Below are 23,249 nucleotides of genomic sequence, written 5' to 3'. Positions count from 1 at the left end.
CGTGACAACTGGAATGGCTGATATATATATATACTTCTGAATTCATTCAAGTTTTATTGTATTAAGTAGGAAATTTTATGATAAGCGTGCAAAACATTGATGGACATAAGAATAACGGTGTAATTGCTCCTAAGAAAAACAATTGTTAGCACCTTTTAACCTAGCACATGTTACCTAAAGCAAGGGATTAATTCTTAACATGTGGTTCTCCATCATCACATGCCTTATTGCCTTATTCTTGTCTTGTCATATACTCACATATATACGTGAGTTCATGACATATTTGAAATATGGTATAAGTATTGTATCTACTTGCCAGAAAGGTTTTTTTTTTTTAATTCTTTTAAGTGTGCTTTTCAAATGTGCTGTCAAGTACAAAAACAGGTTTTCATGGAGATTCAGTTTTTTTTTTGGGGGGGTGCCTCTGCTCTCATGGGAAGTGGGTAGTTAAATTTATCTAGCCTACCTACAAACAAGTGCAATTAGAAGAAGAGAAAAAGTCAACTTTGCTCAAAATGTCTCCTTTGGTGAGTCACTATGGCCTGCATAATCAACCCTAGAAAGTTAACGCGTCATCTGGCAGACTACGCATGGGGAAGGGGGGAGGTGCGTTTTCTTGTTTCACCCCCTTCCACTAAAATTTTCCGTTCCCAGTCCCATCTACCTTCATTTGGATCAGAGAGACTGACAGGGAGTACTGGTGTCCCTTTACAAGCATTCCTTCAGTGTGTTTTTAACAGTTTTTTAATGTTGCATCCTCTGATAGTATAGGATACCATAAACCAAGAAAAAGTAAGCCATGGTTTGATAATGAATGTCATAATCTAATAGAAATAAGAAATCAGGCTAGACTTAGGTGGTTAAATAACTCTGATTATACAAATCTAAACAATTATAATAGAGTAAAGTGAGAAGTTACCCCCACGTTTAGATGTAAAAAAAGAGATTACTTGAAAAGCAAAATTAACGAAATTGAAACAAACAGCAAAAATAAAAATATCAGAGATTTATATAAAGGTGTAAATGAGTTTAGAAAGGGGTGGCAACCTAAAGTAAACTTGATAAAAGATAAAGACTGTGATTTTCTAGCTGACCCCAGCAAAATTCTAAATAGATGGAAGAACTACTTTAATGACCTTTTAAATGTCCATGTAGGAGATAAATCAGAAGTAAATGAAGTCCACACAGCAGAACCTTTAGTTCCAGAACTTAACTTGACTGAAGTTAAGGATGCTATTAAAAGGCTAAAGAATAACAAAGCACCTGGCATTGATTTAATACCAGCTGAGTTAATTAAATATGGTGGAAATTCATTAATATGTCAAATTCATAAATTAATTTGTTTAATATGGAATAAAGAAGAAATCCCTCAACAGTGGAAAGAATCCATAATTGTTCCTGTGTTTAAAAAAGGTGATAAAATGAACTGCAATAATTACCGTGGAATTTCTCTACTCTCAACAACATATAAAATATTATCAAACATTCTTTTAACAAGACTAACCCCATATGATAATGAAATTATAGGTGATTATCAATGTGGATTTAAACGTAACAGATCAACTACAGATCAAATTTTTCACATCAGACAGACACTTGAGAAAAAGTGGGAATATAATCAAAATGTCCATCAGCTATTCATTGATTTCAAAAAAGCATATGATTCGGTCAAAATAGATAAATTATGTAATATATTAGTAGAGTTTGGAATACCTAAGAAGCTTGTTAGTATGATAAAAATATGCACCAGTGAAACAGAAAGTAAAATTCGTGTGGGTATTAATATGTCTGACAAATTTACAATTCATGATGGGTTAAAACAAGGAGATGCATTATCTCCATTGCTCTTTAATTTTGCCTTAGAATATGCTGTTAGGAAGGTAAAAGAAACTGAAGAAGGACTAAAATTAAATGGTGTGACTCAGTTGTTAGCATATGCAGATGATGTAGACTTACTGGGGGATGACGTGAATACAATTAGGAATAATGCTAAAATATTTTTCAAAACTGCTAAAGAGATAGGTTTGGAAGTTAACAAAGAGAAAACTAAATATATGCTTACAGGCCGAAACCAAGTGTTAGGTAATAATCAAAATCTAATTATTGATAACAACTCGTTTGAACCAGTTTCCAAATTCAAATACTTAGGAGTAATATTAACAAATGAAAATTATATTAAAGAGGAAATAAAAAGTAGGCTTAATTCAGGAAATGCATGTTACTTCTCTCTTCATAAACTTTTGTCTTCTCGTTTAATATCTAAGAAACTAAAAGTTAAAATATACAAAACAGTAATTTTGCCTGTAGTATTATATGGATGTGAAACTTGGTCCCTTACATTGAAAGAGGAACATAAATTGAGAGTATTTGAAAATAAGATCCTTAGGAAAATATTTGGACCTAAAAGGGATGAGGAGACAGGTGAGTGGAGAAGGTTACATAATTTAGAACTACATAATTTGTATTCATGTCCAGATATTATTAGAATGATTAAATGAAGAAGACTTAGGTGGGCAGGTCATGTGGCACGAATGGGAGAGGAAAGAGGAGTTTACAGGATTCTTGTTGGGAAACCTGATGGTAAGAGACCTGTAGGAAGGCCAAGACGAAGATGGAGGGACAACGTTGAAATGGACCTAAAGGAAATCGGTAGGGATGGAAAAGAGTATATAGAACTTGCTCAAGATAGGGACAGATGGAAGGCCTGTGTTGCTGCAGCCATGAACCTTCGGGTTTAAGAAGGCTAGGGAGATAGTTATCCTCTGATAGATGAAACGTCATTGTCTACGTACACCAAAACATCCACAACAACTTCGTGAGATTTTGCTATCATCCTGAATGTGGAAATGCAAAAAAGTAATACAGATGTTCAACAACAACAAGGAAGGAAAATTTGTGCATTCTGACCCTTAAGCAAGAGGAGGATGACCAGATTGTTTTGCTGCCGTTGCCCCAAAGGCAAGTGTGGTGGACACTAGTCAAATGGATGTTTTGAGTGCACACAAGACTTATAAAAATGTAATTTTACATTCCTGCTATGCTATTCATGTTTTACTTCTGAAGAAATAACTAGTCCAGCAGACGAATGGTTAGCTTTAACGTTTGACACAAGACACATTACCTTTCTAGGGTTAACAGAGCAGCTCTGATATGTAGATATCACCATTCAAACTCATATAAAAAAACAGATCATAAGGAATAAAACAATTTAAATGTATCATAGAGTTCCAACGATGCAGTGTTTCTACATATTTCCCAAAATCAGTTCCAATATCAGGATTATGTAAGTTATGTTGAATTTTAATGGCATATAGGACCATTCTTAGAGAGAAAATTACTTGTGTTGGATTATTTGAATTATTTTCTGTAGTTTACGGTTATTACAAGCATAAGAAAACAGTTTTTCGTTTCAGGAGAACACACACTCTCTTCATCAGACATTTATTTTCATTTTAGCTTGAAAATAAATGTCTGAAACGAAAAACTGTTTTCTTATGCTTATAATAACTTTAAACTACAGGAAAATAATTCTACAATACAAGAAAAACTACTAGGATTATTTGAATAAAAGGAAAAAGAAATTTCAGTTTGGGAGAGGGGGGAGGGGATTTTGAAAATATTGGTTCTCATGTCCTGACTCCCTAATTATTACTGGGTGAGGAAAACAATTTGTTTTTTTGGGATAGATATGAGCCTACAACTGAGCAACATTTCATAACCCGTAGAATTACATGTTGCTTTGTTTAGGGTTGCCAAATTCTGTAAATGAATAATTAGGACATCTTTCTTAACCCATCAACAAAGCAGTAGTAGTTGGACAGTTGCACTAATATCACATCCTTTCTTTATTGACAATTCTATGCTTCCAGACATGCTGGCTACCTACCCTACCCATCCTTCTTTGCTGCCATGTTGCAAAAGCATCAACAATAAACACTTGCTTTTCTTGTTACAAAACTTGAAGACAATTCGAAAACTGTATCGTCATTGTAGTATTAACAATGAAGCTGACAGTTCTGCCAACTTCCAAACGTTTGGAGGGAAAGAATGGAGATTGAAAGGAAAATAACTCTCAAGAATAACATTGATTTTGTTTTATTCAACAGATTTTGATGTTTTATTATATATATATATATATATATATATATATATATATATATATATATATATATATAAAGATTATCATCAAAGAGAAAAGAATGTGTGTGTGTGTGTGTGTGTGTGTGTGTATATATATATATATATATATGGTTCTAGCATGTGGAAAACACAAATAAACTGACATATTTGATTCCAGAGTATGACCCTTCTAAGTAAATACCTGCCATCTTGGAGTACTTTCACTGCTTTGTACAGGGTGGGGCATGGGAACTGGACAAATTTGAAAAAGTCACTACAAAGTAAATTTTTGCTGGAAAAAAAATTATTTACAGAAATATATAGTGAAGATCATAGCATTTTATGTTATTCATGTGCAAAAAATTCCATCGGACAAATGGCGTCCATTTTCGCAGATGCAACTTTGAAGGCAATCATGGACATTTCTGCAGCATTTCTCTGTCGATTTGGCTGATGGTCTCACGAATAGCCTCCTTCAACTGATCTATTGTGCGTGGCCTACTCTCGTGGACGTGCGACTTCGGGTACCCCCATAAAACAAAAAATTATACATGGACAAGTCCGGGCATCGAGGGTGGCCATGGAACATCACCAAATCTGGAAATGACGCGGTTTGAGAACAGATCTTAAAGAGTAGTCATTGAGGCTCTGGCTGTGTGAGCTGTGCCACCATCTTGCTGAAACCACACTGCTTGACGAGTAATCCTCCTCCTCTGTAATTCAGGTACCAGAAAGGTGTTTAACATCTGAATGTAACGATCAGCGTTGACCTAAAAAAAATAAGAACCGATGATGCCAACCTTACCTACAGGGCACCACATGGTCACTTTTGGGCTGTGTAGGGGTTTCTGATGGAGTTGTCGGGGATTTTCCACAGCCCAGTAGCGACAGTTCTGTTTATTTACAGAACCATTTAGGTGGAAGTGAGCTTCATCACTCATCAACAACACCATGTCAAAATTGCTAGTAACGGGACATTTGAATGTCTATCATAAAATGCTATGATCTTCACTATATATTTCTGTAAATATTTTTTTTTCCCCAACAAAAATTAACTTTGTAGTGACTTTTTCAAATTCGTCTGTTCCCATGCCCCACCCTTTATTACTAAAGATCAGTTGTATGCACACTCAAATAGTTAAAGAACATGGGCAAGAGATCGCACCATCAAACTAATCACTCCCAACTTAACCAAAATGTTGAAAATTTCTATCGGCACCAAATTTACAAACACTCCTAACGATAATTCCACTTCTCTTTTGGTTTCATAAGTTTTCAGTCCTTTGTGTTAGATTTACTTTATTTTATGATACATTTATGAAAGTAGCTGTTGTAGAATGTTGTTTTGGGTACTATATTTCCTTGCTTGAAGCACTAACAGACTTACTTTCCTTCACCAGTAAGGGTTCCTATAAAGAGCGGGATTATGGAGCAGACTGCACCATCGAAAATTTGGGGAAATTTTTTCCTTAACCCTTTGTGGGTCAGGCACAGCCATGGGTTTTTAAAAAATGCCAAATTAACGGTCTAAGATGCCAAGTCCTCAATTATTTCATATAGGCTTTTCTTTCAACAATTGAGATCCCATAAAACTATAAAACTTGAAATTCTATAAAATTATAAAAAGGTACTCTTCGTTAATCGTGCATGGAACGGCATATCGGATTTTTAGTGAAAACTAGGTATGTCTATAGCTACGCATGGACTCAGACAGCAAGTGGCTTCAACAAACCCTCCCAAGCGGCTAGAAACTCAGCTAGACAGAGGGAGGGTGTTAACAAAACAATCATTGATAAATAACGACATTAAAATCACACACCCCGAATGAGAGACTGTGTGCGACCAATGCAGGGTTAAAAATAATATAAAATTCTACATTTATATATTTTTTTCTAAAATATATATATATATATATATATATATATATATATATATATATATATATATATATATATATATATATAAAAATTACACCTTAGGTGCACCATATTTATTCCATTAGATGAAGAAAATGGACAGGGCTACCTAGACACAGGTTTGTGGATGCACATTGCTACCATCCAACTTTTTTGGGGGGTTGGTAGGCGGGAGATTTTTTATGAGTAAACAGTACAGCATTGGACACATGTTGAATTATGTTGAATTGATAATTAACCATTGCTGCTATAGAGATAGGCTGTCAAGTGGATTGTAAGGGGTAATATGTATTATCAGGAAGTGATGTGGGGGTCTAATAGGGGATTGATAAATGAAGATCAGTGTTAAGTCTTAAATTATAACTGTAATTTTGTTTAGGGGCATTCAATTTGGGGGGGGGGGGGATATCTAACTCTTGTGTATTACTATTAGTCTTAGATTGTAGCTCAAATTCTGGTGTGGAGCCAAAAGAATGGATATAAAAAAATTTCTTGCTCACTTCGCTCGCATAATTGGTTGCAAAGTCGAGTTTTGGTCGTGTTGAGGAGATTGTGGAGAATTATACCATAGCTGTTTTAGAAAGACATAAACAGTATTATCGATACTGATTACTAATGTCATTTCTTAAAATATAATGCTTAGTGTTGGTTGGTTGGTGTGCACATCCCTTTGTGACCATTCCTTCATCAAATACATTTCATCGCCATAATCATGATTAGCCAAATTTGGCAGAAAATCATGGAAAAGAAAATAAACCAAGTCAGCACTGTTAATACCTGATATTCGTTATAGTGCCATTCCAAATTGTATTTGAAAAACTAATTTGTACTATCTTTTGCTTCATTTTATTCAGTTGCAGTGGAATATTTAATTCTAGAGGTTGTATCATTGTTTTCCAGTTGGGTGATTCCAGTCTTCTGTAAGAAAGGGAAGAAAGCTACTGATGGAGTTGAAGATCTACCAGATCCACTGCAAGAACATAAATCACAGGTGTTGGGAGACAAAGTTGAAAGGTAGTGGATTGATTTAAGTATGATGTCTTTTTCTCTTTGCATGTGAATAGATGAAACGTGGAGACATGGAATAGGTGGTTGGCTGGTGTTTTTTTTTTTTTTTTTGCATAATTTAAGAAATTTTAAATTGAGTCATGCCATACTTTCTGCCACCAATAACTTCAATATCTTTTAAATGACCGTCATGTTATTACCAGACAGAAAATTTTAACCTCAACCTTTACTTTGGACTTAGATAGTTCTCATGAATCAAATTGTCACACTCGTGGTATTTTTTTTGCCACTTAACACCCAGGAGGGTGACATTATTCACACAATGGTGACAAAATCAGTAGATTAAAATGAGTTTTCACAGCCTATTTGGAATTCACAAGCTTTTTGGAGTTTTTGATAATCATGAACCCTATTCATACATCACTGCCTCCCACTTTTTTTTCTTCTATAAATAAATGCCGTACGATAGAAGAACAAACTTTGATTTTTGTATCCAAATGTGGGAGTTTCCATGTTCAAGAAACTGTGTTGCCACAAGCCTGATTTTTGCTCAGTCGTAAATGACAACCTGCTGTCAACAAGCACCCTCCACTCGCAGTTCAGGGAGAGACAGAGAATCTGAGAGCTGTTAGGTTTTATTGCACCTGGGCCTTGTTGCGGATGCCTTTGCTATTCTTCAAAAACTTTTGCTGTGAAGCATAAGTTTGGCAACGTGGAATACAACAAGAATTTCCCCTCACCAACTGGACCAAGCCAATTGGTTCATGGACACTCCCAGCCTTTTGATGGAAGAGACAAAAATAGAATTTTAAATTTGTTCTTTGATCGCTCTGGCTTTGGCTAGTTTGACCATTTTTTTCAGGGAACAACAGGGACACTTCACTTTATATGAAAAGATTCTCTCGGGGTATCGACCAGGCGAGTTGTGGAAACAATTCCAAGCTTTCGAGAGCTAGCGTCACTATCATCTTCAGGGTAGAAGTGCAGTCCTGAGTATCAACCTGGTGTATATACATTTGTGGAGGGGGGGTTGCTGGTGAAGATGGCAGATCAATCAGGTATCGTGTCTGCTACATCCGTGCTGCTGGTCAACTATCACTTGCCAAGCTGGGTCCAGTTCGAGCCCCGTGTCGTGATTGAGTTTCTCCTTGTTCCCATGAATAGCTATTGCTTCTTCTATGTTGCGGTCCCAGTAGTTTAATCATTTGGCTATAATTTCTGTGTTGCTGAAATCTGGGCTATGGCCCTCGGTGATGGGATGATCCGCTAGCCCCGACTTTTCTGGATGGAAATTCCTGATGTAGCTTTGGTGTCCTTTGCAGTGCTGCTCTATTGTCCTGCCTATCTGTCCAATGTATGCTTTACAGCATTTACCGCATGATTAGAGTTGCAATGATTTGTAATGTGTGGAGTGTCAGACAGTGAACACTGTGAGAAGGTGATGAACACGGAGAATGCCTCGTAGACGTATCAGACAGCTTTACCAGCACGTATGGGAGTCTGTATGAGGCCGATTGGTTGAATCTTGAAATTGCCAGGCATCTCGAGGATTCAGATGTCACAGTGGCCAGATTTTGGCACTAATGGATACGTGAGGGCACCTACAGACGTAGTGAAGGTTCGGGTCGACCAAGACTGGCCACACCAAGGGAGGATCACAGTATTCTGCACCAAGTATTTTGCAACCCCATCACATCTGCGTCTGCTATCCGGACACACATAGAAGAGACTCTACTACACCATGAACCATCCCACACCATTGGTCGTAGACTGGCAGCAGCCAGACTATGAGTTCACCAACCCATGTGGGGGTTGCCGTTAACACCAGAACACAAATGGCTGCATTTGGAGTGTTGCCGTAACCAGAAGACATGGAGACCAGTTACAACGGCTGTGGGCCGACTTGCCTTGGGAGAGGATACGAAGACTCTACGACTATATTCCAAACTGAATTGGTGCATGTATCAAGGTCTGAGGGGGGGGGGGGGCACAAACTCCTGACATGGGGTCAGCAGTATGCCTGTAGTGCACACACTATTGTCCGCGTTTGATCTGATTTTGTAATCATTGCAATACAGTCACATAACCTGTCAACAGGTAAAGTTTCATTTCATTTCCACCACTTTTAGGTGATTCATTTTTTTTGTCAATGAGAGTATGTTTCTTGACATATGTCTTGAGCGGTCTCGTCGGGAAGATCTTTTACAGTCTGCTCGATACTGCTGATTATGTCCCTGAGGGGGATACTTTTAGGTGATGCAATGAAGTTTAAACCCTTGAAAAGTATAGATATTGTGGCTTCATCAAAAGTCATGTCCATTAGGTTGACCATGTTCCGGTTGGTGTTCTGGCTGGCTGGCTTAGCTGTTGGTAGGCTGGCTGCTTCTACATGGCTGAATTTCCTGGTTTGTTTCGCGGTAGTCTGGTTCGTTTGAAGTTCCATGCGAGCTCTGGTGGTGGGGTTGATCCATTCCCAATCCATCGGAGATACAGAGGTGGCGATTTCCAGGTCGAAGTGTATTAGATTTCTGTTGGCGTGCTCAAGTTCACGGCATTAAGTGTACCCTTTCCCTTACCAGTGCCATGCTGGACATCTTAGTATATTGCTGGAAGTTATGTTCTTGATGGGGTATTTTAGTGTAGCGAAGATTGGGATGACGTTCTTGTCTCTGCATTGAAGTAAGAAAGCTAGGGTTAGGAGAGTAGTTTCGCTATCTTGAACCGTAAGTCCTCGAATCTGCGGATGCGATGTAGAATTTCTTTCCCGTACAGGTACTTGAAGTAAGACTTGAAGCTTTCCTGGCAACGAATGATGAAAAGATACTCTCGTGCTATCAACCAGGTACGTTGTAGAAACAATTCCAAGCTTTCGAGAGCTAATGTCACTCTCATCTTCAGGGTAGCATGAATAGCATTTGGATTCTAGGATTTATATTTATCAGGTAATAACAATGATAATGGAGTGGTTAGCACAATGCACTACACACCAGGGGTCCCGGGTTTGAATCCTAGCCTGGTCATGGGTGTTCTTTGTGTGTGTTTCTTCATCAATTTCATCCTCATCGTTGTGATTACATGGTGGCTACTCACCGGGAATTCCAGGAATTCTGTGTGAATTCTGCTTGAATTTTTCCTCTTAAACATGAAAATTTGGAACTTTAGTTAATCCCAAAACCATTGAATTTATACATGTTTTTAAATACCCTGATGCAAGTTTTTCACAGTTAAGCTTAAGCTTTTAGTTTTATCAAAGAAGGTAAAGAGAGCTGCATGAAAAATAAAACAGAATTTTCTCCAGCCGTTTACTCCTTTGCAGAACATTGTGTCTGACAGGCAGAATATTATTGCAAGATATCTTGAAGATGATTAGGTAAATTTTAGTTTGTAATTCTTATACAATTAACAATTTCTCATAGATTATAGAATATATTCCGAAACATTTGTGACTTATGTTTGTAGATGTATTTCGAGTCTGAGTATGTGAAATGGCAAATGTAAAGTCCACACCTTAAATTAAGTAATTGATTTGAATTTAGAATTTTTGTATACATGGAATCGCATAGACCCTTTATATTGTTAATATACTCGTATTTGTGTGTGTTACAGATTTGCCAACTTAAGATAAATTTTTTAAGGGACGAGGTTGGCAAAAGCAATATTTTATATATGTAAATATGTATAAAATCTGTCCTTTTACGTGAATTTGGGGTGCAGGCAGAAAGTGCCTTGCCCCCCAAAGTCTGCACCTATGGTGCCACCTGTGTGTGGGTGGTGAGAGATGATAATACATCAGGTTGAAATAGAGAAAATATGTGCTTTTGGCCTTGAATTTTCGGGGAATTCATCTTTGAAAACCAGGAATTATACTTGAATTTTATCATTGTCCTACAGTAGTCACCCTGGATTAGTCAAAAGTGGCAGAAAAGAGATGCTAAAGAGCAAAAATCAAATCAGAGATAACAATGATAAAATCAAGCTACTCAGAAAATACGGCATATTTTGCTTTTGGGTTAAAAACCAAGACAGTTCAGCACCCCGGAGATATCTTTGGGTCACTGGGATTCTAGGTGAAAATGTCTGGTCACCAGAAAATATTTACAAAGAACTTTTTCAACTGGGAAAGTCAACCTTAGGCCTTTGTACAAAATTCCTTGTACTAAAATTTCAATGATTCACTGTTTTAAATCTTCTATACCTAGGTATATATAAAAATGGATGTATGTGTGTTTGTTCTGGCATAACTCTCGAACACCTGGAGCAATTTCAACCAAACTTGGTACACATATCACTTGCAACATGGAAAGAAATACTGTGGTGGTAAGACACCCCTAGGGGTGGGGGAGGGAGGGGGTAACATGTAAAAATAATCGAAAACAACCGACATTAGTGTGGAATCCATAGTTTTTGGGGTCCTAAGATGAATAGTAACACTCTCAATGCTGTTTGACTCCAAGTTCATTTTACACTATAGTTAAAATTCATTATTTTCCTGTCTAAGAGAAGATAGGGATAATTAAATACCTGGGCAACACCGGGCAATCAGCTAGTTAATAATAATTATCCCTTTCTTGTAGATTGTAATTTGTAAAGGCAGTGAGTGCTTTAAGTTTCATTTAATTAACTTATATCACCCTTTAGATAAAGTATTTTTTTGTAATTTCCGATATGATTATAATACTACTAACATAACTTTTTTAATTATGTCTTTTTTGTTTTTCGTGTGTATTTCTAGAAAAATATATCAGTCTGTAAGGAAGTCTGCCAAGAAAAAGAGAAAGAAGCCATCGAGTTTAGTAAGAATACTTTGGAGGTGTTTTGGCCTAGAGTACATGATGTATGGCTTTTTGTTAGTGTTGGAAGAGCTGTGTTTCAGGTATGATGTGTATTAAAGTATTTGTATTAAATACAAAATATTTCATTCAAATTTTTTTCATTTCAGTTAGTTTCCAAGGTTTGTCTTGCTATCTGATGTTAATTTATAAAAAAAAGAAATGCAAAATTGTGCAAAGTTTAAAAACACAGTTATAGGTGAATGTGTATTTGTATAAAGAGTCTGTTACTGTTAGTATAAATATTGTTTTTAAAGGTAATTTGTAATGTACAGTTTCTTTTGTATACATAAAATACCAATGTGTATCATTTTGTCATGCACATAGTTTAAAGCGGGCCATCTATTTACAAAGAAAAGTCAGGGAAATGCTCCAAGCCCATTGTGGAGACCCTGCGATTGCCAAAAGCTGGAGTCAAATGGTTGCACACTTGCAGCTGAAAAATGAATGCCGCTCATTTTTTGTTGCATTTTCTTTGCTTCGAACGTCCATTGCATTATGGCAATTTCTCATGGCAAGACCCCTGGCTCCTGTCCTTTGAAAACACAGAGCTGCTTGTTTTCGATGTTATTTTAGATAGCACCCTTTTAAAAAGAAAAGAAGATATAGGTTCTGTTTTTTGGTAATGAGAACTGTACATGCAGCCATATGAATTTGCTGAATGACTTTCGACAGAGAAAATTATAGAAACTGTTTACACAGGACGAGGCATGTATCTAGAAATATATTTCGGGGGAGGGGTCCAAACCAAGTGTCTCATAATAATAATAATATAGTAATATTATATAATATGATAATAATTTAATTAATCGATCGTCATTACACCACAAAAATTGGATGAATAATCTCAGAAACCTGCCATGCAATTTATTCTGTTCTGAGAACAGAGTATTTGAAAGTGTGTTAATTAATATCTCATTCACGTTTTTTTCTAGGCCTGTTATAGTCATAGATATTACAAATAGGCACGCTTCACGACCAAACTAGTGTCTTGCGATATTACTAGTACTGGATTCGAATCTTGTATGAGGTATGGAAATTTTCGTGGTGTAGCAGAGCATGACGAGCTTAATGACACAATATACAGTAAAACTTCTCCTAACGGACACCTCTAAATTACGGACATTTTTGAATTCCCCGGTAGAAATACATGGGATGTAATGGCAATATTACTTCTCAATAACGGACAGCCTGAAAGAAAACGGTCGCAATTCCTGGAATTCGACACAACAATGGTCAGTATTTCAAACTAGCATGCATTTTTTTATGTTGCACTGAACGTATTTCTTTTTAAAAGTGCAGTAGACAGTATTCTTTGTGGTTATCTTGAGAAGTGTGTGTCACTTTTGCTATGATGTTGCAGAAACGCAAATGACTGACTTTAAAGGAAAAAGTTGAAGTCATCAACATCTATGAGAAAGAGAAACTTAGTGTTCGTAAAGTACGTACTGTAATATGCTTATCCTATTGTGTAACATCTTACACTTTTTTCTGAATAGTGGACACTTCTTAATAACGGAGATTTATTTTTTCCCCAGGCCTATCCATTATTGAGAAGTTTTACTGTATCAATTTTTGCAATCTGAAATCCTTGGGTTCAAATATCGGATGAAGTACATGCCCTCTAGGTTCCGGCACCAGAGTAACCTGTAGCCTAACTTTGGGAAGGGAGGAGGAAAATATGAACAGCAGGTTCCAAAAGCTTTTTTTAAAAAATCTTCTACCATTGTACATTTTTATAAACATGCAAATTTGTGTGTGTGTGTGTGGGGGGTGCCCTCCCTTGCACCGTGCCGTGTCAAGTTACGTCTATGGGTTCTGGCACCCCACCGCAGCACCATCTGGAAATATGCATGAAAGTACCAGAGGGTGGTAAATATCATCATCTCCAGCTCTTGATTTTTTTGAGTCTATGACTTTTTGATGTTCCTTCTGAAAGTTGTTCGAAGGAATTAATTTTCTTCACCACAAATTCCCTTACTGCACTCGGTCCCAATACACGACACGTCAATATGTTGTTCATAGCATAATCATATTTCACCTTCTATAACAAGGTATGCATAAACACCAATAAAGAAAATCCCTCCAAAACCTACAACTACTAATTTTCAACCCCCTCAACCAAACCCCAGAAAAGTAGCAAAGCAAACTTTGCGCACACGCGAATAGGCCAGACTGGTGCAAAACTTCCAAATGTTTGAAATGCCAGAATCTTGTGAAAAACTGAAAGACTCTTTGAACCTGATTCCACCTGCAACCACTTTCACATTTGGTCCGGACAGCAATAAACCTTTCTCATGCCTGATGCGAGGGTCAACGACCTTGAGGGGGGAGAAAAGAATGCATGCTTCCTTGCAAATGGATGGCCCGCTTAAGTCCGTGAATATCTCAAAAGAAAATCGTGTATGTAGCATTTTCTGGATAAATTATGAATATTTCATTGTGTTTGTTCCTTAATTAAATTAATCTGTTTCACCATTTATGAAAAAATTCAAACAGTTTAATACAAAAATGTTTCTACCTAATAACAATGCAAGAGTTAGTTGATTAATTTGGTTTATTTTACTTCACTTTTCTGGCACTTTTATCTAATCATGAAAATAAGAATGAGTTATGATATGATAAAATTGATTAAGGGACACTCATGAATGACACCCATACCCAGGTCGGATTCGAACCTGGGACTGCAGATCTCTATGGCAGAGTGGTTAGCACAGCATGCTATGATGCCAGGGGTTCCAGGTTTGAATCCAAGCCTAAGCATGGGTGTTTTTTGTGAGGGTTCTCATGAGGGCCAAGGTCTATCTACTGACTGCCAGCCTCACCCCCACTTTCTGAGGTGGGAGATTATCCAACTAGTTATTGGCTGACGTGTGATCATCATGACGAACCCATAGTCGTCATTGTAGGTTTCCATGAATGGTTACGCTATTCATTTGTAGCTCCTAATTTCCCTGCAGTGGTGGGTTGCCACTAGTCCCATATACAGGACTCAGGAGAAAAGTTGTTACGCTTCTCTCAGGAGACTCCGACCTGCATGCGTCCTGGAGCAGGAGCCCAAATCATGACAGCTCAGACTACATGGCCACGGTGTGGGATATCTTCGCAATTAGCCAAAAGTGGGAGAGAAGTGAAGTGAAATAAATAAAATCAATCAAACAGTATCCATATGACTCAGCACAGACTTGTGGCAAGCCAGTGGAGTTTTACATTTTAACCTGTAGCTCAAAACACAGCAGTTTTCTTTTAGAAACAAATTAAAGAAGTGTGAATTTTCAGTGAAACACCCTGTATTTGTTTTATTCTAGTACACACTGTATTTCCAGGATTGGGTCCTTGGTATTCTTGGGGATGTTCTTGGACTATTTTATGCCACATAGCGAAGTACCACTGGAACATGCATACTTGTATGCAGGCGGAATAGTTGTTTGTTCCATACTTCTTCCATTGCTTCTCCATCCGATGTGGATGGGGTGCTACACCATTGGGATGAAAATGCGAGTAGCATTGAGCACTTTGATTTACCGAAAGGTTAGTGAAATTTATTTCCTCTAGATTAATCATTACTGTATCAGCATCAAGCAGTTTATTGATTATCAGTTCATTAGTTAAATTTTCAATAATTTTACCTATCCAATATTTCTACAAATTTCCTACAATTGTGTGCATAATTCTGCCCTTCTGTTATTTTTTATAGTGTATTTTTTATTTTCGACCACTTTTGGGTATTCACGATGATGAGAAAGAGTGATATGATGGAATTGATGAAGTGAGACTCACAAGGAACACCCATGCCCAGGCCAGGATTCGAACCTGGGACCCCTGGTGCAGTGCTAACTACTCCGACACAGAGGTTGGCAATGTGAATGAAATAGGACTGAGCTGATACAACTTGATTAACACCGATACTATCGCCAACAAGATACCGAACACTTAAATTGAATGTTGTTCAGGATTTTGATTGATATGAATATATAAGTATTCTTTCAATTATACTACAGCAATGCCGTAGAGTTTTTATGTAATATATTAAAAAAATACTTATGAGATAACCGGAGTAAAAATAGCTATAATTTCATTTCACATGCAATTTTAGTCCAAATAGGAAATGGAATTAACATGGTTTGCATAATTTTCAGAATAATTATACTCAATGGAAGTGGTTCACAATATTTTTGGGAAACCATGGAGATTCCCAGACTCCAGAAGAGTATTGGCTGGTATTGGTCTGAAATAGGCAAAATACTTATGTTGTTTGTTGTATAATATACAGTTTATTTATTTATGCAGAAGTTACATGAAAATAGACTCGATTGAGATGAATTAGCTTTGTATTGACAGTGTGTATGAAAAGTATTACATGATAATAATAATGAGGAACTCTATTTTTATCATCTGGAAATTTTGTTACCTCATGAATCTTGTAATTTTTCGTATATTTTTTACATTTTTGCCTTCATAGAATAGCTGTATTCCGTTATATCTATTTGACACCAGCTTTTTACTATTCATGTAATAAAAGCAATAATAATTGTTACCGTACCAATGATAAAAATATATTATTATTAATATGTCTGAGACTAGAGTTGGAAGTGGTCGGAAATTAAATAGTTTTTTTTGCTACTTTTTTGGTTGAACTATTTTCAATTTTTTTTTTCCCCAAGGTGTTTCAAATCAATGAAACTAGATTACTAGACTGCATTTTTCTTGTTCCACAGCATTAATTTATATCTCTACGTAAAAGGACACTCATATCTAAATTTAAAATGCAACTTTCAACATGGAATTCATAACTAGACACAATCAATAGTTGCAAGAATGCCAGCTTTTTTGAATGGATGTTTTCCCCAAGTGTTAACTTCATATTTTAGTAGGCTTATTAAACACTCCCATAACTAGAGTAGTTTCGTATGTATTTTGTAAATAGAATCTGATAGTATACTATAATTTTCAATGTGTTAATTTGTCATATTAATGTGCACATGAAGTAAAAAAAGAATAAAAAAATATAGCTACATCTTTTAACACACTTATCAAATGTACTCTCAATGACAGTTTTTTCTTTAACTATATCTAAAATAGATTTTGATTTGGGTTTCAGTTTTGTTTCCAAGTCCACTTAATGCACAGAAAGGTTAATCGGAACTGGTCCTATAGTTTAAAGTGAGATCCAAACCACTCTGTACCAATAACCATCGAGGAGACCTATATCTAAAATAGAAAATCTAGTATCAAACCATTTACATTTGTATTTAACATAAAATATTTGAATTCTGGCTTTCAAGTTCATCATGTATAATTTGCCTTAATTGCTGGTAAACCTAGTCTCACGGAGCATGTCTTGACGTATTTCGACCACCTAGTGTGGTTGTCAACTGTTGAGAATACAGCGTGGTAAATTCATTTTAGAAAAGTTGATGTCCTGCTCAAGAATTTTACCTCTTTCTAATTTTTAAAACTATATGTTAATATGCACCTTTGAAATTAAATACTCTTAATAAATAAATTATGGCATGTGGTACATGTCTAGGCTCGTTGACAAATACAAAATCAGGTTTAAAATAGTTCGCAACTAATCTAAGGGTCATTCCATTCCATTTCAACGAGTTCATGACACCCACCAACTCCGATTTCGATGAAATGTGGTATACACCCTTCCTTTATGGTTGAAAGAAACCCCCTAAATTTGTTTCACTCTTTCTCAAACGGTTTTCATTTTACAGCACTTTCAAATGTGATCAAATCATTGTTGTGTGTCACTCTTGAGACCCTCGACACAAGATACCCTTTCTTACATTTTATTTCTTTTCTCCTTAACCAATCATCAGATCTCTCTGAAATTTTACGCAAAGTTCAATGAAATAATGAGGATTTCAGAAACTTTGGATGTACATGTTACTTCTAATAAAATTACAGTTCTGATATTTCATTGCTTACCTACTAAAAAAATATATATCCTATACATTGATTTCCCTTCAAAATTGAACATCAGTCAGTTTTGACCCTAAATTTCAGCCATTTGCATTAGATATAATGAAAAAAGATACAGAACATAAAATGTAGCCTGAAATGTACTGAAAACAATGTTTCTTACCCCAGATTTCTATATTTTTTCTTAGCTGAGTTATCATAATTATCACAACTGTCTGCATAGGCCAAAATTGTTGCAAGTCATGAAACAAAAATGGCCACCATTTTTAAACGAAGTCTAGTTTTAGAAAAATAATGCTTGTTTTGAACTACCCTTGTACAGGGGTTACAGCGACAAACAAATGAAAAATCTTAAAAATTGTCGAGCGACCAGTGCTGGACCATTTGGTACGCATTGACCCTGAAATTTTAGGCAATTTCCAAAAATCGTAAAATTTTCGTTAGAAGGAATAAAAAAAAAAAAAAAAATTGTAGAGAAAGAGCATGTTTTTTCAATGATTTTCAACATCAAAAGTTTTTGGTTCCATTATACCCACATGATGAAAATTCAGATTTTTGTAACCTAGTTTTCCCACCACAAAAATTAGGCTATAAATACATTATTTGTGTTTTTATAGGCATTTGTAAAATTTTTGGAGTGCTGATGTATTTTTTTCTGAAATCCTCATTATTTCATTGAACTTTGTGTAAAATTTCAAAGAGATCTGATGATTGGTTAAGGAGAAAAGAAATAAAATGTAAGCAAGGGTATCTTGTGTCGAGGGTCTCAAGATTGACACACAACAATGATTTGATGACATTTGAAACTGCTGTAAAATAAAAACCGTTTGAGATAGAGTGAAACAAATTTAGGGGGTTTCTTTCAACCATAAAGGAAGGGTGTATACCAAATTTCATCAAAATCTGAATTTATGGGTGTCAAAATCTTAGTTTTTTGCGTTGATTTGATGTGGAATGACCCCTAATAAACTCGTGTGACAGGGTACTGTTCCTGGCAGTTGAGAAACAGGGGTGTAAGGGGTGATGCTTCCACATAATACACCCAGTTGTCAACCTCACTTCCACATAGTACACCCTGGACTGCATTTTGCACACTAACGAGGCTCTGGCATTTGGACCTACGGCCAGTATAATCTTCGTAGGGCTGTGTGTGTGTTGTCCTGTGTTTTGCTTTTCTCAGATGTTGTAATTGGTATTAGACCTACAACTTAAAATGGGACCTGAACCACTGTGCCCCCATTGGGGATTGAAACTGGAAACCCCTTGAATACAAGGTGAAATCGGTTTTTTTTTATGTCATCTGGGAGGCTTATTCTTTTATTGTATATCCGGCCATTTTTCCAACAACAGTACTCACAATTAAAAGTTACTTTGGAATCTAAATCTCCCTTGTACAGGGAGGTTATTGCAGCATGACACCGCAAGAGCGTCGGCCGCTTGCCAGCCCAGTCATGCAACAGGTGCCGGCAAATTGCGTAACAGATAGCCCGTTACACAAACCGCTTGTTTTGTAATGTTTCCACTTTCCACAATTATAGTTACAATTACAACTTAAATAAGCACGTACCTTGTCGTAAGGATGCTGGAAAAGGTGTCCTCTAAAATACAAATATTTCTGGCACTTTATTTTTGACATGTAATCTTTCTTAGACACCGCGAGAGCGTCGGCCGCTTACCGGCCTTGTCATGCATCAGGTGCCGCCAAATTGCGTAACAGATAGTCCGTAACAGAAACCGCTTGTTTTGTAATGTTTCCACTTTTCACAATTACAGTTACAATTACAACCTTATTTCAGACATCTAATCTTTCTTAGACATCTCTACTTTATCCTCGGTTGACAGAAAGGGAAGACAGCATCGCGGCGCATAAAGCAAACCGAAAGTGTAAAATTATATTTAAAACTGATAATAATGATGATCAGTAACCTTCTGTGTTATAAATGATGTTGAAAATGACCTCCTTCAACACCAATACATTTCCGGCATCTGCGTATGAAATTCCTCTGAACATCCATAAGCTCCTCAGGTGTGATTCTGGCAATTTCTCTTCTTATATTTTCTTTTAAATCCTCTATTGTACGCGGGTTATTCTGATACACTTTGTTTTTTAATGTTCCCCATAAATAATAATCACAAGGAGTAAGATCGGGGCTACGAGAGGGCCACAACTCAGTACTGATAATTCTGTCCTCAAAAATCTCGGCAATAAAATTAAGTGATTCATAAGCAGTGTGAGCAGTAGCAGAGTCCTGCTGAAAAAATGACTGCTGGCATTCAATGTCCGTTAATTGTTCAAAAAAAGGTTGTAGTATGTCTCTTCGATACCTTTCACCATTGATAGTACCTTCATAAAAAATAGGCCCTATTATTCTGTGCGCATTCAAACCACACCACACACCAATTTTTGCAGGATGGAGCGGAACTTCATGCACAAGGTCAGGTTTTTCTGCGCTCCAATAGCGATTGTTTTGTGAAATAACTCGGCCATTCAATTCGAACCAAGCTTCGTCTGAAAATATGATTAATTCTGGATTTACTCTGCCAGCAACAATATTATCCAGCATCCAGTTACAGAATCGAACTCTAGTCGCGTGATCGCGCGGTTGCAATTCATGAACCACTGTAATTTTGTAGGGTTTTAATCTAAGTAATTTAGTGGCATTTCGTGCTGAGGATTTTGAAATGCCTGTTTCCTGAGCAAGCCGACGGAGGGATTTTTTTGGAGTATGTTCAAGTCGTTCACCAATTTCGTCTAGCTTTTCTTCCGTAAGAACACGTCGTCTGGAAACACGTTTCTTAGGTTCAAGAGATCCTGTCTCTCGTAATCTTTTAACGAGGTTGTAAACAGTATGTCTGTCCGGAACAGGATTGCCAGGAAATTTTCTTGCGAATCGCCTGACTACTTTTCTGCAAGAGTTCGTTTTCACGTAAGTATCGTACATAAAAACTCTTTGTTCAAGACTATATTTGTTTGGCGGCATAACTAATGAATGAATAACAAATAACACACGATAAAGCACTAGCACTTTAGCACACCAACTCAATAACACAGTATAAACAACACGAGTACTGATAAACGCAAACCGAAGTGAACACGTCTAAACAACTGGTAGCCGACAGCTGTCGCATTCGCGTAGTATCGAGAGGCTTCTCGCGGCTTACCACTACTCCGATAAGCCGCTGACGCTCTTGCGACATCTGAGGAATTTCGCTTCTAGCGTCGGCTCTATAGACACTGGATGGACCAAATTTTGAGGGAAGCACAACAAAAGACTACTCTATGAGGATATGTAATGCTCCTGCCGCAACTTTGAAAAAAAAAAATATGGAAATTACGACGTTCAGAAATTTTGCGTAATTACGGGGAAAATAGAACTTTGGGATTTGGCCCTCGTTTCCCCCTGGACTCACAATTGTCGGAATTTACATAAAATGTTGCTTTTTGTTCATTCTTACATTTAGAATTTAAATTTCTTAAAAAGATGCAGTTGTTGAGCAGTTATAGCCTTTTATATTCAGTTTATCCCATAGTAGCAAAAGGGGAAAAGTGCTTATTTCAAATGGCGCTCTCAGAAAGAAAAACGCACAAAGTGTATGATCGCTACTTTACTTCAAAAATATTCACACGTTAAAATTAAGTGACACTGTTAAATAATTTGTTTATCTGCGCTTTCGTTTTGCATAATAATGTATACGTAACCTCCCCCCTCGAAAATCTTGGGCACGCCACTGACTCTAGTGTTCAAAAGGATTAATCTTGTGTTATCTGCAAAATAAGAGTCACGGTTTTGTTTATTCGAAGGCAAGACAAGAATGAAAAATTGAATCCTTTATGTTGGATGAGTCATTGCTGTCAGAAGCGATATGGGCAGAAATAAAGTGCCAGAAATATTTGTATTTTAGAGGACACCTTTTCCAGCATCCTTGTGGCAAGGTACGTGCTTATTTAAGTTGTAATTGTAACTATAATTGTGAAAAGTGGAAACATTACAAAACAAGCGGTTTGTGTAACGGGCTATCTGTTACGCAATTTGCCGGCACCTGTTGTATGACTGGGCCGGCAAGCGGCTGACGCTCTTGCGGTGTCATGCTGCAATAACCTCCCTGTAGTAGCATAATGATTATAAGTAGTAAATGGGGTGTATAACATATATGTGAATTGAAAAGGTTTAATTGCCCTGAAACATCTAATAGTTTAATATTGACAACATGTGCTTCATTTCTTGTGACATCAATAGCACAAACATGTGAAAGTTTGTTTTAAGTTCATTTTATGCTCAGTCTATTCAGAATTGAGTTTGGAATCTTAATCTTTATGCAATATGTCTCCACTGAGGATCAAACCTTGTACCGATTGATTACAAGACAACAGTTTTACCACTATGTCATTGGGTAGGCACATACATAAACTCATGTATGGCAAAGAAAAATTAGTGACTACAGAGTATCCAAAAAGTCATGCAACCAAGATTTTTGACTGTACATAACTTTTGTACAAGAAGTGGTACACATATGAATCTTCATTCAATTAAAATCCAATGAAAGAAAAAAAATGAAATTTATTGCACAAAAACTAACCTACCTATCTTTTTTGTACAGAACACTGTAAATTTTTAAAAACATACTTTTTTATGAATATTCCATAATTAACCCCATAGATCATCTGTAATGCGTAAAATGCTTAATGATTTATTGTTCTTTTATCAATCCGGTAAATATCCACAGAGACCATCGATAGACATCAAAAATTTTTGCAAGCGACTTGACAGCTGTATTTTATCCATGTTTGTTTTCACTTCATACAAAAACGTTTTTCCACCTTAGTAACTTTTCCCCCATACTGAACATTCATGTACAACACGTTTTTCTAGTTTAATGTTTAAAAAAATATCTACATGGACACAGTTAATGATCAATGTAAGATTCATGTCTCTATCACTTTTTCTACAAAAGTTGTGTATGTTCACAGTCTCAGTTGCATGACTTTTTGGCCACCCTGTAGAAGATGTGGAAAATATGTGTATTTTGGCTGCTACACCTTGTAAAAATATTTAGCTAGTTCCAAAATATGACATTTGAGCCTCTAAACTCTTGACTAACACTGTAAGTGAAATTGGTTAGCCTCTATTGGTAGAAAGCCAATGAAGCCAAAATTTCCGGTTTTCCCCCCCAAAGAAGCAGGCTTTTTATTGGAAAGAAACTGTCCATTTAAGAAAGCTGGCTTTTTTGCAACTCTATCTGAGACAGTATGCAGGGGTCCATTCTGAAATATACAGTTGCAGAAACAAACTAGAGCTCAACATACCACAATGTTTGTTTTGAATAGCTCTCCTTAACTTTATCTCACAATAAACTCTGAGGTGACAGATGTTCCCTGCACTAGAAAATCCACTAGCAAAACTCCTCTTCTGTCCCAAGAGACAGTTGCCATAAATTCCCTGGAAAA

General features: G+C 36.6%; 1 protein-coding gene across 1 annotated transcript in view; it reads left to right on the top strand.

Moving 5' to 3' along the window:
- The window catches only part of LOC145994066 (ATP-binding cassette sub-family C member 4-like), a 139,753-nt gene that overhangs the window by 3,759 nt on the left and 112,745 nt on the right, over nt 1–23,249 (top strand). Inside the window, exons 3-5 of the mRNA XM_083130151.1 lie at nt 6,936–7,049; nt 11,776–11,916; nt 15,199–15,403. Coding sequence (XP_082986277.1) covers nt 6,936–7,049; nt 11,776–11,916; nt 15,199–15,403 — 460 coding nt within the window. The remainder of the gene's footprint in view (nt 1–6,935; nt 7,050–11,775; nt 11,917–15,198; nt 15,404–23,249) is intronic.

Source organism: Lepisma saccharinum, chromosome 10 (assembly GCF_977018435.1).
Source record: "Lepisma saccharinum chromosome 10, izLepSacc3.1, whole genome shotgun sequence".
Taxonomy (NCBI): Eukaryota; Metazoa; Arthropoda; class Insecta; order Zygentoma; family Lepismatidae; genus Lepisma; species Lepisma saccharinum.
Note: the sequence above shows the minus strand (reverse complement) of the source record. Positions and strands in the feature narration are given on the sequence as shown.